Source organism: Carcharhinus amblyrhynchos, chromosome 23, assembly GCF_965287045.1.
Source record: "Carcharhinus amblyrhynchos chromosome 23, sCarAmb.v2.hapA, whole genome shotgun sequence".
NCBI classification, from domain to species: Eukaryota; Metazoa; Chordata; class Chondrichthyes; order Carcharhiniformes; family Carcharhinidae; genus Carcharhinus; species Carcharhinus amblyrhynchos.
In genome coordinates, this window is record NC_137346.1 from 44,102,596 (window position 1) to 44,117,425 (window position 14,830).

At 50.0% G+C, this 14,830-nt stretch overlaps 1 protein-coding gene across 1 annotated transcript in view; it reads left to right on the top strand.

Moving 5' to 3' along the window:
- The window catches only part of p2rx1 (purinergic receptor P2X, ligand-gated ion channel, 1), a 61,357-nt gene that overhangs the window by 25,234 nt on the left and 21,293 nt on the right, over positions 1 to 14,830 (top strand). Inside the window, exons 2-4 of the mRNA XM_080211099.1 lie at positions 3,395 to 3,542; positions 4,449 to 4,520; positions 7,377 to 7,446. Coding sequence (XP_080067225.1) covers positions 3,395 to 3,542; positions 4,449 to 4,520; positions 7,377 to 7,446 — 290 coding nt within the window. The remainder of the gene's footprint in view (positions 1 to 3,394; positions 3,543 to 4,448; positions 4,521 to 7,376; positions 7,447 to 14,830) is intronic.

Consider the following 14,830-nt stretch of genomic DNA (forward strand, 5'->3'; position numbering starts at 1 on the left):
AGGCCAGCATCCCATTCGCCTTCCTGACCACCTGCTGCACCTGCAGACTGGGTTTTTGCGACTTGTGCACAAGGACGCCCAGGTCCCTCTGCACTGTAGCATGCTGAAGCTTTTAAATAATAATCCCTCCTACTGTTATTTCTACCAAAGCGGATAACCTCACATTTGCTAACATTATACTCCATCTGCCATGGGAGTCAATACGTACACAGCAAGCTCCCATAACAGCATGACCAAATAGTCTGTTTTCTCAGACAATATTGATTGAGGGATCAATATCGGGAAGGATACTAGAGTTTGCCTGCGGGAAAAGCGGCGTTGAATACACTGGCACGAATGGTGGCTTTTCCCAACATGCCATTAGGGACATGGAAAAAAATAGAAAGTAGAAAATTTGGCCTCCCTCACTACACAATGTCCCCCTCTCCCTCTCCTAGCACTGCCTGGTTATTGCCAAGGTGGGGGGGCAGTGCCAGGGGCAGTACCAGAGCCTGTGTCCAGCTACTGCCTGCAAATGACCCCCTCCCCACCCCGAGTGATGACTCTACTCAGCTCCTCCGAGAGCCAGGTACATGTCGTAGGAGACCAGTCGGAACTCACACAAGCCTGCCCATGCGCCAACATGAATGGGCGATCTTCTGGGGGTGGGGAGGGGTGAGGGAATGTGGATGATTAGGTGTAGGGGCCAGATTCAGATTTATTACAATGATGTTTACGATTCCTGTTACGTTACTACCAGGAGACGGGATAAAATTAAGAATTCCCGCTGATGTAAAACCCAAATTTGTGATTTTTGCCGCTCCTGGCATCCAACCTCCCACCCCACGAGACGAACGGGAGAGGAAAATCCCAGGCAATGGCATTGGATCTTTGACGTGCATCCAAGGACTGCTCTTGGACGTTGCTTTGAGAGTTGCCTAGTGCTTCGCGTCGTTAGTGTACGCTTAAACTGGACCAACTGATGGGACAACACAACAGCTGTGCAGTTACAGGGGGTCAGATCTCCGATTTGGGCCGGTGTCTGTGGGAGTTTGCACATTCTCCCCGTGCTTGCGTGGGTTTTCTCCGGGTGCTCCGGTTTCCTCCCACACCCCAAAAACGTGCTTTTAGGCTGATTGGTGTAACAAATTGTCCCTAAATTAGATCTCCCTTAATCTGGTGCACATATAATTCTCTAAATTTGCACTCCCTTTATTGTGGGGTCCAAGAGGCATAGACAAAAGTCATAGGTAGGAGGATGGGAAGGGGATTGAATACAAAAGTAGGGAGGTCTTGCTGCAGCTGTATAGGGCATTGGTGAGGCCGCAGCTGGAGTACTGTGTGCAGTTTTGGGCGCCGCACTTGCGCAAAGATATTTTGGCCTTGGAGGGAGTGCAGAGGAGGTTTACTAGGCTGATACCGGAGTTGAGGGGGTTGAACTATGAGGAGAGGCTGAATAAACTAGGCTTGTACTCGTTAGAGTTTAGAAGAATGAGGGGAGATCTCATTGAGACGTATAAGATGATGAATGGGATGGATAGGATAGAGGTGGAAAGACTCTTCCCACTCAGAAAGGACAGTAGGACTCGGGGGCACAGCCTCAAGATAAAGGGGGGGCGGTTTAGAACGGAGTTGAGGAGGAACTTCTTCACTCAAAGGGTGGTGAATCTCTGGAATTCTCTGCCTGTTGAAGTGGTGGAGGCTGCCTCGCTAAATATTTTTAAGACGCGGGTTGATGGGTTTTTGATAAGAGAGGGGATTAAGGGTTATGGGGAGAGGGCGGGAATGTGGAACTGAGCCACGACAGATCAGCCATGATCTTATTGAATGGCGGGACAGGCTCGAAGGGCTAGATGGCCGACTCCTGCTCCTATTTCTTATGTTCTAATGAGTGTTAAAATGGGTGGCGCGGGCTCGTAGGGCCTGTTTCCTGTGCTGTGTTGTTCTTTGAAAAGGGGCTTCACTTGGATATCTGCTCCAGATCACAGCACCTCCGATAGTGTGGCACTCCCTGGAACGCCAGCCTAGATGTCACCCTCAAATTTTATGTAGTGAACCTTGCAAAGCTTCCCAACCTGACTTGGGGAACGTGCTGAGCTACAGCTGGGATGGCTACACAGAAAGGCTACCCACTGAAATTGACCCAGTCTCTTTCCTGGTGATGAGGAAATGCCAGCGTTGGGGTAAACACAGTAAGGAGTCTCACAAGACCAGGTTAAAATCCAACAGGTTTATTTTGGTAGCAAAATCCACTAGCTTTCTGGGCTCTGCCGCTTTGTCGGGTGAGTGGGGAGACCTCCCTACTCACCTGATGAAGGGGCAGCGATCCGAAAGCTAGTGGCTTTTGCTACCAAATAAACCAGTTGGACTTTAACCTGGTCTTGCGAGACTCCTTACTGTGTCTCTTTCCTTGTGCATAGGCTAGACGTTCATTCGCACAGTTTCGAAAGCAAATGGCCAGCCTTGCCTCAAAGTTTGCAGCTACTAATAACCTGTGCACCCAGCCAAAAGTACTTCAACGATCCCACCTCTGTGTGAGACAGGGTCACAGGGTTCAGACTCACGCCAGCCATTCAGCAGTGGTCCCAGCAACACTTGTAGAACATAGAACATTACAGCGCAGAACAGGCCCTTCGGCCCACGATGTTGCGCCGACCAGTTAAAAAACAATGACCCTCTAACCTAAACCAAACCCTTTCCATCCATAAACCTATCCACGGATCTCTTAAACGCCCCCAAACTAGGCGCATTTACAACTGCAGCAGGCAGGGCATTCCAATCCCTCACCACCCTCTGGGTAAAGAACCTACCCCTGACATCCGTCCTATAACTACCACCCCTTAATTTAAAGCTATGCCCCCTCGTGCTAGCTTTCTCCATCCGAGGAAAAAGGCTATCACTGTCCACCCTATCTAAACCTCTAATCATCTTATATGTTTCAATAAGATCCCCTCTTAGCTGCCTTCTTTCTAACGAAAACAACCTCAAATCCCTCAGTCTCTCCTCATAGGACCTCCCCTCCATACCAGGCAACATCCTGGTAAACCTCCTCTGCACCCTCTCCAAAGCCTCCACATCCTTCCTGTAATGTGGGGACCAGAACTGCACACAATACTCCAAGTGCGGACGCACCAGAGTTGTGTACAGTTGCAACATGACGCTGCGACTCCTAAATTCAATCCCCCTACCAATAAACGCCAAGACACCGTATGCCTTCCTAACAACCCTATCTACTTGATTCCCAACTTTCAGGGATCTATGTACACATACACCTAGATCCCTCTGTGTCCCTCCTAGTGTCTCTTGTTACCAAATCAACCAGTTGGACTTTAGCCTGGTGTTGCGAGACTTCTCCTTTGGTCATATGCATGGAGTGTTGGGATAAACACTGAGTTTGTATCCCTGTGTGTTACAGGTGGGTTTTTATCTACGAGAAGGGTTACCAGTCTACAGATTCCACCATCAGCTCGGTCTCAGTGAAAGTGAAAGGCATTGGTTTCACCAACCTCTCCGAAATGGGGCCCAGAATTTTCGACGCAGTCGATTACTCATTCCCGTCACAGGTCAGGTCGATCGAGAGAGCAAGGCAACTCGTGAACCTTGTTTTTCTTTCCATAACGGGCTCCCAAAACTCCCACCGCCACACTGCGGTCAGATTCATGGTTTGTTCAGATTCCCCCTGGAGAGTAGGGATCATAGAAATCCTACAGGGCAGAAAGAGACCCTTTGGCCTATCGAGTCTGGACCAAACACAATCCCTACCCCCATATTATACCCACTAATCCCTCTAACCTACTCATCCATGGACACTAAGGGGCAATTTCTTAGCCAATCGACCTAACCTGCACATCTTTGGACTGTAGGAGGAAACCGGAGTACCCGGAGGAAACCCACGCAGACACGAGGAGAATGTGCAAACTCCACACAGACAGTGACCCCGAGCCGGGAATCGAACCCGGGACCCTGGAGCTGTGAAGCAGCAGTGCTAACCCACTGTGCTACCGTGCTGTGGGGGTTCACGTTCTGGGCTACTGGCCCCGGCAGGGGGGGGTCTGGTGTTCAGTCCTTAGTGTTCTGGGGAGAAAGTGATCTGGTAAAGGGGGGGGTGTGCAGAGTCCTGAGGGATCGTTGTCCAGAGAGGGGGGGGGGTTTAGTACCCTGCTTGCCAGGGACTGGGGTGCAGAGTCCTGGGGTTTGGGTCTTGATGTTGAGGGTCCAGAGGGGACAGTGCCCTCGGATAGTTTAATGGTAATACCACTCGGCATGCCAACACCCCCCCCCCAACATCTCCCCAGATGTATGACACTAAATGCCAGTGGTGCCAACAATGCCCACTGCCTGAGAATGAATAAAATGATTTTCAATTATCCAGCTTTCAAAAACTTGAATGTTGAACGTGTCAGTTAGTGTCAGACAAAGGAAGCATCTCACCGTGATCCTCCAGCCTGTAACGATATTTCTCTTCTCAGGGATCGGACTCCTTTGTAATTATGACAAATTACATTGTCACTCCGAGACAAACATTGACATACTGTACACAGGTAAGCTGCTGATTGCACTGAATATCTCTTTCCCCCACGTCCGCCTGTGTCGGTAACCTGCTCCCCCACGTCCGCCTGTGTCGGTAACCTGCTCCCCCATGTCCGCCTGTGTCGGTAACCTGCTCCCCCACGTCCGCCTGTGTCGGTAACCTGCTCCCCCACGTCCGCCTGTGTCGGTAACCTGCTCCCCCACGTCCGCCTGTGTCGGTAACCTGCTCCCCCACGTCCGCCTGTGTCGGTAACCTGCTCCCCCACGTCCGCCTGTGTCGGTAACCTGCTCCCCCACGTCCGCCTGTGTCGGTAACCTGCTCCCCCACGTCCGCCTGTGTCGGTAACCTGCTCCCCCACGTCCGCCTGTGTCAGTAACCTGCTCCCCCACGTTCCCGTGTCAGTAACCTGCTCCCCCACGTCCGCCTGTGTCAGTAACGTGTCCCCCACGTTCCCGTGTCGGTAACCTGTCCCCAACGTCCACCTGTGTCAGTAACCTGTCCCCCACGTTCCCCTGTATCAGTAACCTGTCCCCCACGTCCGCCTGTGTCAGTAACGTGTTCTCCACGTTCCCTTGTGTCAGTAACCTGTTCCCCACGTCCGCCTGTGTCAGTAACCTGTCCCCCACGTTCCCCTGTATCAGTAACCTGTTCCCCACGTTCCCTTGTGTCAGTAACCTGTTCCCCACGTCCGCCTGTGTCAGTAACCTGTTCCCCACATTCCCCTGTATCAGTAACCTGTTCCCCACGTCCGCCTGTGTCAGTAACCTGTTCCCCACGTCCGCCTGTGTCAGTAACCTGTTCCCCACGTCCGCCTGTGTCAGTAACCTGTTCCCCCACGTCCGCCTGTGTCAGTAACCTGTTCCCCACGTTCCCCTGTATCAGTAACCTGTTCCCCACATCCGCCTGTGTCAGTAACCTGTTCCCCACGTTCCCCTGTATCAGTAACCTGTTCCCCACATCCGCCTGTGTCAGTAACCTGTTCCCCCACGTCCGCCTGTGTCAGTAACCTGTTCCCCCACGTCCGCCTGTGTCAGTGACCAGCTGAATGCGCGCACAAACCATTCTTTTAGGATAAATATTTAAACAACATTCTTTACTATTTTGTTGTTAAATTTTAGAACGATTCCATTTAAGTTCTGGATATAGATCAAATTTGTCCAAACTTTTCACAAGTGTTGTTGTCTGCTTTATTCACGTGCGATTGGCAACCTTTCCTTGACCATCTTTCCACTTTATTCTCTCCCTGTATGCAATATACATATTTCTCTAATAGCACATGGTAGCCATACAGTTCACTGTATTAACTTCCACCTTCCATTTAATGATGGAATTAATCAACATCCTTTTAACTTTCGACAGACTGACATACTCGCAATCTATCATCATCATCTTCTGGATAACTTAGATGCAATTCTCCGTTCTGAATCACTTATAAAATCTCTAAACGACCCCAGCTCTGAAACCCAGCCTTGAAGCACTCCAGTGGGAGCTGCTTACTCGCAATTCCCAGCCCATACACCATTACCCATTAGCGTCCAACAACCAGTCATCTTCCCATCCATGTTCATATATGTCCATCTATCCTACCAGATTCGTGAAGTTGTTTGCTTTGTGGGGGAATGTCAAAATCTTCCCAAAATCCGGCTAAATAACATGCACCGTGTCTGTCCTATCTACAAAGATTTGTCCTTTTTTTCAAACTAATTCTCCAGCCTCACCCGCGACTGGGATTCTCCAGTCCCGCTGCAGCGGATGCCAAATTTTCCGATCTCGCTGGCAGCAGCGGAGGGAGTGAACAGCCTGCAGAGGGATCTGGATAGGCTGAGCGAGTGGGCGAGGACCTGGCAGATGGAGTATAACGTTAGCAAGTGTGAGGTTATCCACTTTGGTAGAAATAACAGTAGGAGGGATTACTATTTAAAGGGCGAAAAGCTGCAGCATGCGACGGTGCAGAGGGACCTGGGCGTCCTTGTGCATGAGTCGCAAAAACCCAGTCTGCAGGTGCAGCAGGTGGTCAGGAAGGCGAATGGGATGCTGGCCTTTATAGCGAGGGGGATTGAATATAAAAGCAGGGAGGTCTTGCTGCAACTGTACAGGGCACTGGTGAGGCCGCAGCTGGAGTACTGTGTGCAGTTTTGGTTGCTGCACTTGCACAAGGATATTTTGGCCTTGGAGGGAGTGCAGAGGAGGTTTACTAGGCTGATACCGGAGATGAGGGGGTTGGACTATGAAGAGAGACTAAATAGACTGGGTCTGTACTCATTGGAGTTTAGAAGGCTGAGGAGGGGATCTTATAGAGACGTACAAGATAATGAAGGGGATGGATAGGGTAGAGGTAGAGAGATTCTTCCCACTTAGAAAGGACAGCAGGACTAGAGGGCACAGCCTCAAGATAAGGGGGGCGCAGTTTAGATCGGAGTTGAGGAGGAACTTCTTCACTCAAAGGGTGGTGAATCTCTGCCCGTTGAAGTGGTGGAGGCTGCCTCGCTGAATATATTTAAGTCACGGGTAGATAGGTTTCTGATAGACGGGGGAATTAAGGGTTATGGGGAGAAAGCGGGAAAGTGGAACTGATCCACTTCAGATCAGCCACGATCTTATTGAATGGCGGGGCAAGCTCGAGGGGCTAGATGGCCGACTCCTGCTCCTATTTCTTATGTTCTTAAGACTCCGACCTCAAACTCAGTCTGACGCTGAAGCCAGCTGCTGTTTGAGTCATTCAGTCGGAACCGAACACAAGCATTAGTCATCGAGCCAAGGCCCACACCCAAAGCCCAAACTCTGAATGAAGTGATACCGTCTACACAGGCTGGACACTGATGAATTGAATGGTGATTCACTGTGGCTTATCTCGTTTTCTCTGCAGCAACAAAGTCCCAGGGGCTGCAAATCTAACAGTGACTGTTCAGCAGGCGAGTTTGATCGGTACGGACAAGGTAAATGAATGGGCTCCACCCGGTTAGACAATAGCCTGACCTATTGAAAGAAAATACAGACTCACTTTCACGCACAAATAACATAACACTGACTCAGTGGTTGCACCAGGTGGTCTGTCAGACTCTCCCAGCTGACTCATCCATCAATATCATTCCAGTTTTATTGTTTTGAACTGTAAACTGAAACACAAGTGCTATAGACCAATGGTTTGCAGTAGGAAGAGATTGCCAAGGCATTAATGGGAGCCCTAGAAGAGCGAACAGCAACAATTATTATTGAATCCCTACAGGAGGTGGCCATTCAACTCAATCTCCAACAGAGTATCCTACGCAGACCCTATCGCTGTAACCCCATGTATTTACCGCGCTAACACACCCCCTCCAACCTACACATCCTGGGTCACTAAGGATCAATTTAACACAGCTAATCAATCTAACCTGCACATCTTTGGACTCTGGGAGGAAACCCACATGGACATGGGGAGAATGTGCAAACTCCCGCACAGACAGTGATCCAAGGCCAGAATTGAAGCCAGGCCTCTGTGGCGCTGTGAGGCAGCAGTGTTAACCACCGTGCCACTCTATCTCATAGTCACATAACCTCTTTGGCAGAAAAGTATCCCAAAGAGAGTTCACGGGAGTGTATATTAGATGTTATATTAGACCTCTCTTGATTTTCAGAAGGCATTTGACAAGGTACCTCATAAGAGGTTATTGCAGAAGGTCAGGGGACATGGAGTTGGGGGTAGGGTGTTAGCGTGGATAGAGGATTGGTTGTCAAATAGGAGGCAGAGAGTGGGGGTCAATGGGTGCTATTCGGATTGGCGGATGGTGACTAGTGGAGTGCCCCAGGGGTCGGTGCTGGGCCCTCAGCTATTTACCATTTATATAGATGATCTGGAGGAGGGAACCGAGTGTATGGTGTCGAAATTTGCTGATGACACCAAGATTGGTGGAAAGGCAAATTGTGCGGAGGGTCTGGAGAGTCTGCAGAAGGATCTAGATAGGCTGGGCGAATGGGCCAGGAACTGGCAAATGGAATTTAATGTTGGCAAGTGCGAGGTGGTCCACTTTGGGAGGAATAATGGTAGGAAGGATTATTACTTACGTGGAGAAAAACTGCAGCAGGCGACGGTGCAGAGGGACCTCGGGGTCCTTGTGCATGAGTCGCAAAAACCCAGCTTGCAGGTGCAGCAGGTGGTCAGGAAGGCGAATGGGATGCTGGCCTTCATAGCGAGGGGGATTGAATATAAAAGTAGGGAGGTCTTGCTGCGGCTGTATAGGGCATTGGTGAGGCCGCAGCTGGAGTACTGTGTGCAGTTTTGGGCGCCGTACTTATGCAAGGATATTTTGGCCTTGGAGGGAGTGCAGAGGAGGTTTACTAGGCTGATACCGGAGTTGAGGGGGTTGAGCTATGAGGAGAGGCTGAATAAACTAGGCTTGTAATCGTTAGAGTTTAGAAGAATGAGGGGAGATCTCATTGAGACGTATAAGATGATGAATGGGATGGATAGGATAGAGGTGGAGAGACTCTTCCTGCTCAGAAAGGACAGTAGGACTAGGGGGCACAGCCTCAAGATAAAGGGGGGGCGGTTTAGAATGGAGTTGAGGAGGAACTTCTTCACTCAAAGGGTGGTGAATCTCTGGAATTCTCTGCCCGTTGAAGTGGTGGAGGCTGCCTCGCTAAATATATTTAAGACGCGGGTTGATGGGTTTTTGATAAGAGAGGGGATTAAGGGTTATGGGGAGAAAGCGGGAAAGTGGAACTGAGCCACGACAGATCAGCCATGATCTAATTGAATGGCGGGGCAGGCTCGAAGGGCTAGATGGCCTACTCCTGCTCCTATTTCTTATGTTCTTATGTCCAAAGGCTTGGTCAGAGAGCTTAAATGGAGGTTGGAAGTGAGGTAGAGAGATGGAGAGATTAAGGACGGAGACCTTGTGGAACAGTGGATAGCGCCCCTACCTCTGGACTGGTAGCTCCAGCTTTGAGCCCAATGCCAGGACTTGTTGACCATGGAAGGGGCATTCAACTTATTCCAACAGGCTTGGGAATCCTTTCACTACTTCCCCACTATCCCCTATAATGCTTTTAAGGTGGATTCTCCCAGCTCCCAGGATCCTCTGGCCCTCGGCGGGGGCAGTGGAAACCTGGTCTCTATACCTACTGGAGGGGTTGACCCTCTAAGGTTAAGGTGTGGGGGTTTTTCCCAATGTCTGCGGAGGAGCCGTAACGTCCAAGAGGGAGACCTTAAACTTATCTTTGCAATGGAGCTGCCCTTTATAAAGGGGGAGCCCCAATCTTTGAGGATCAGGTCTCTAAGTCCCCATTCCAAAAAGTCCCAAGTGTTAGAGAATTCAGTGAGACTCTCCGCAGACTCCAAGAAGTGTGGGTGAATAGTGAACTGCATTGCACCGACCTTCCCAACAAGAGTCTCACCGGTTTTCCCTACTGGGACAAGACTTAGACCCGAATTCTCCCATTTCGCACACCTCACAACCCCAGTCAGCGAGAACAGAGAATTTGACACTCAGTCAAATCTCCCGTTCACAGTAGCGAGACTGGAGAATCCCACGCGCAGGTGAAGTCATAAAATTCTAGCCTTACAAATCTTTTGGGAGAATTAACCCCGATAACCGTTACTTTGGTGTAAATTCTGTCATGAGAAGTTGGCAATGGTCCATTTTCAGATCCACAAACGCTGCTCAGCACACACTTGGCCTGTGAGGCCTGAAGTTAGGCCTCAGGCCTCATTGTGCGTACATCGGGGAGCTGCGGGCTGCTGCACGATTCCACGTCAGGCTTCTTGCTTCTCCAGCCGGATGGTATTTCCCAGGCATTCCGGGAAATGGGAAAGTGAAGCGGTTGTCTCTGTGCTTTGGCAGTCATGATCACTAACACAATCCAGGCCCTACTGACAGCTGAAGGGTGCCAAACGGAGGGGGTTTGACAACCATGTAGCAGAGTAAGGATCCAAAACAAGCATTAGGACCCCTCCATGAATAAGAAAGAAAAGGGTTTTCAATTAACTGGGCCCCGGGGCATACTTGCAGTGCGAGGTCTACTCTTGGACGTTGCTTTGAGAGTTGCCTAGTGCTTCACGTCCGTTAGTGTACGCTTAAACTGGACCAACTGACGGGGCAACACGACAGCTCAGTGACTGTTTGCTGTGCAGTTACAGGGACCCGGGTCGGATCTCCGACTTGGGCCGGTGTCTGTGGGAGTTTGCGCATTCTCCCCGTGCTTGCGTGGGTTTTCTCCGGGTGCTCCGGTTTCCTCCCACACCCCAAAAACGTGCTCTTAGGCTGATTGGTGTAACAAATTGGCTCTAAATTGGACCTCCCTTAATCTGGCGCACATATAATTCTCTAGGCTTGTACTCGTTAGAGTTTAGAAGAATGAGGGGAGATCTCATTGAGACGTATAAGATGATGAATGGGATGGATAGGATAGAGGTGGAAAGACTCTTCCCGCTCAGAAAGGACAGTAGGACTAGAGGGCACAGCCTCAACATAAGGGGGGCAGTTTAGAATGGAGTTGAGGAGGAACTTCTTCACTCAAAGGGTGGTGAATCTCTGGAATTCTCTGCCCGTTGAAGTGGTGGAGGCTGCCTCGCTAAATATTTTTAAGAAGCGGGTTGATGGGTTTTTGATAAGAGAGGGGATTAAGGGTTATGGGGAGAGGGCGGGAATGTGGAACTGAGCCACGACAGATCAGCCATGATCTTATTGAATGGCGGGGCAGGCTCGAAGGGCTAGATGGCCTACTCCTGCTCCTATTTCTTATGTTCTTAAATTGGCACCCCCTTTATTGTGGGGTCCGTGAGATGTAGACAAAAGTCGTAGGTAGGAGGAGGATTGGAATGAGACACTCACTGAGTGTTAGAATGGGCGGCGCGGGCTTGTAGGGCCTGTTTCCTGTGCTGTGTTGTTGTTCTTTGTTCAATTACTTAACATCAATTTGTTCAATTACTTAACATTATGGACGAGAAGGGATTGGTTTAGGTTAGTGGGTCATTGTTTTTGTAACTGGTCGGCGCAACATCGTGGGCCGAAGGGCCTGTTCTGCGCTGTAATGTTCTATGTTCTATCTTTCTAAATCTTAGCACGCTCCCAAGCACTTTCTAGCCAATAGAGTACTTCTCAAGTTCAGGCACTGTAGTAACGTTAAGGTCCTAGCAACCGATTTAGGCGGCTCCTAAGGTGGCCCGTAAAGCAGCAAAAAAGTGGAGAGGGGTGAGTGTCGAGTTAATGATGAAAAGTCCAGCCCTACACTATGTGTAAATGTGGGTCAAATGTATCATTGAGGCCAAACTACTTTTGTACCAGAGATAAAAGCAAAATACCGCAGATGCTGGGAAGAAATAGGATCCTATGGCACACAAGGAGGCCATTTGGCCCAACAAGTCTACACCAACCACAATCCCAGCCAGGCTCTATTCCCTATGCATTTACCCGAGCTGGTCCCCCTGACACCAAGGGGCAATTTAGCATGGTCAATCCACCTAACCCGCACACCCAGAGGAAACCCGCGCAGAGAGGGTGAGAATGTGCAAAACTCCGCACAGACAGTGACCCGAGCTGGGAATTGAACCCGGGACCCTGGCGCTTTGAGTCAGCAGTGCTCACCGCTGTGCCACCCATAAAGCAGGAATCTGATTCAAATCGGCGGAGAATCTCGGCAGGCTGACAGCAGACGTTTCCAGACTGGATGACTCTTCTCCAGAGCTCTGTTTGTCATTGATAAAGGGTCTTCCAGACCTGGAACGTTGGCTGTATCCTCTCCCCACAGGTACCGTCAGATCTGCCGGGATTTTCCAGCATTTGTACCAGCCCTAAGTGCTTAGCACACTGCAGTGCAGGCTGCCACAGGTCAACACAGCACAGCCTTGGAGAGGAGGACAAGACCAAGGCAAAACAGACTCTGAGCTACAAATCACCGTAAACCTCTGGACAACAGTTCTTGATGTCAAATAAGCAAAATAGTGCGGGCTGGGAATCTGAAACAGAAAGGGAAAATGCTGGAAATACTCAGCAGGTCTGGCAGAGGAGAGAGAAACGGGGTTAACGTTTCAAGTCTTTGTGACTCTTTAAAACTCTGAAGAGAAGTCAAACAGACTCAAATTGTTAACTCTGTTTCTCTCTCCAAAGATGCTGCCAGATTTACTGAGTTTTCAATGTCAGATATGGTGTCATAAGGGGTTTGAGGGTGAGGTCTGGGATGATAGGACATAGAAAAACTACAGTGCAAACAAGCCCTTCAGCCCACAAGTTGCGCCGATCATATCCATACCTACTAGGCCTACCTATAACCCTCAATCCCACTAAATCCCATGTACTCACCCAGAAGTCTCTCAAAAGACCCTACCGAATTTGCCTCCACCATCACCGACGGCAGCCGATTCCACTCACTCACCACCCTCTGAGTGAAAAACTTACCCCTGACATCTCCTCTGTACCTGCTCCCCAGCACCTTAAACCTGTGTCCTCTCGTAGCGACCATTTCAACCCTGGGAAATAGCCTCCGAGAATCCACCCTATCTATTCCTCTCAACATCTTATAAACCTCTATCGGGTCGCCTCTCAACCTTCGTCTCTCCAGGGAGGAAAGACCGAGCTCCCTCAACCTATCCTCATGCCTCCCAATCCAGGCAACATCCTTGTAAATCTCCTCTGCACCCTCTCAATAGCTTCCACGTCCCATATAGGTTATCCAAACTTTCTCTCATTAGAAAGCTAGCGATTGTTGCCCTCGTAGGCGTATCACCGGGCTTGCGCTAGCGCCAAAGCTGGGTTACAGGATAGTGTTGTGGTTTGTAACTACAATATAGGACAACAAAGTGATGCAATGCAATTTCCTCCAATATACCAGACCACGCACAGACGGAGAAACTGAAATACGAAACAATTCATCTCTCAAAGCAGATGAAGCTCCTTCATCAAAGTCCAGTAAAACGAGTGCTCCAACAAATCCAACATTAGTAAAGCCATGATTCATAAACTGTTGTGTCAGCCATCAGTGTTATTTATACCACTGAATATCAAAGTAGGGTTATAAAGTGAAGGACCATCCTGGAGGTTGAAAACAATAGAGAAACGATATTTTACTGGGCAAATAACCCAGGGAAATGGTAACACCGCTCGTGTGTCCAAATACACTCAGAGAAGATCTTTTGACACTAAAAAGATCGAGGTCACGACTCTCCCATCCCGCTCCGCTACTTTTTCAGGGGGCCACCAGCAAGAGTGGGGGTGACCCACTGCCATTGGGATCGATGAAGGCTGGAGGGATGCCAGGGTAGACGGGTCTGTGCTAGGGGTGGGGGGGGTAGACTGCCGTCAGGGGGTGTCTGCACTGTAGGAGGACGGGGGATTGGTTCTTCAGGGGCAGGAAAGGCTGGAGATCGGGGTGGTCCGGGACTGGGAGAGGGGATTGACGAATCGGGGGGGGTGGGCGGTGGGGTACTGCAATCGGGGTGTTGGGGGGGTTGCTGGGGGGAGCATCGCAGGTGTCCCGGGCTGACCAGCAATCGCGCTGGTTAGCGAATGGGAGGCAGACACTTCAGGACCATTGCGCACGCACAGAGACTCGCCGGTTCCATTTAGTCTGCACTTTTGGGACCTATTCCCACTCCTGAAATCTAATGATATTTGCATTGGTGGCCTCTCCATTGCACAGAGTGTGGGAATTCCAGTGCAAACTCCCACTGGAAAGAAACAGCGTGAATAACTCCAGTTTTCCAGCAAATTCAACATTTCGAATTTTTTGGGAGAATTACATAAGAAATAGGAGCAGGAGTCGGCCATCTAGCCCTTCGAGCCTGCCCCGCCATTCAATAAGATCATGGCTGATCTGAAGTGGATCAGTTCCACTTTCCTGCTTTCTCCCCATAACCCTTAATTCCCCTGTCTATCAGAAACCTATCTACCCGTGACTTAAATATATTCAGCGAGGCAGCCGCCATCACTTCAACGGGCAGAGAATTCCAGAGATTCACCACCCTTTGAGTGAAGAAGTTCCTCCTCAACTCCGATCTAAACTGCCCCCCTCCTTATCTTGAGGCTGTGCCCTCTAGTCCTGCTGTCCTTTCTAAGCGGGAAGAATCTCTCTACCTCTACCCTATCCATCCCCTTCATTATCTTATACGTCTCTATAAGATCCCCCCTCATCCTTCTAAACTCCAACGAGTACAGACCCAGTCTATTTAGTCTCTCTTCATAGTCCAACCCCCTCATCTCTGGTATCAGCCTAGTGAACCTCCTCTGCATTCCCTCCAAGGCCAATATATCCTTGCGTAAGCACGGCAACCAAAACTGCACACAGTACCCCAGCTGCGGCCTCACCAGTGCCCTGTACAGTTGCAGCAAGACCTCCCTGCTTTTA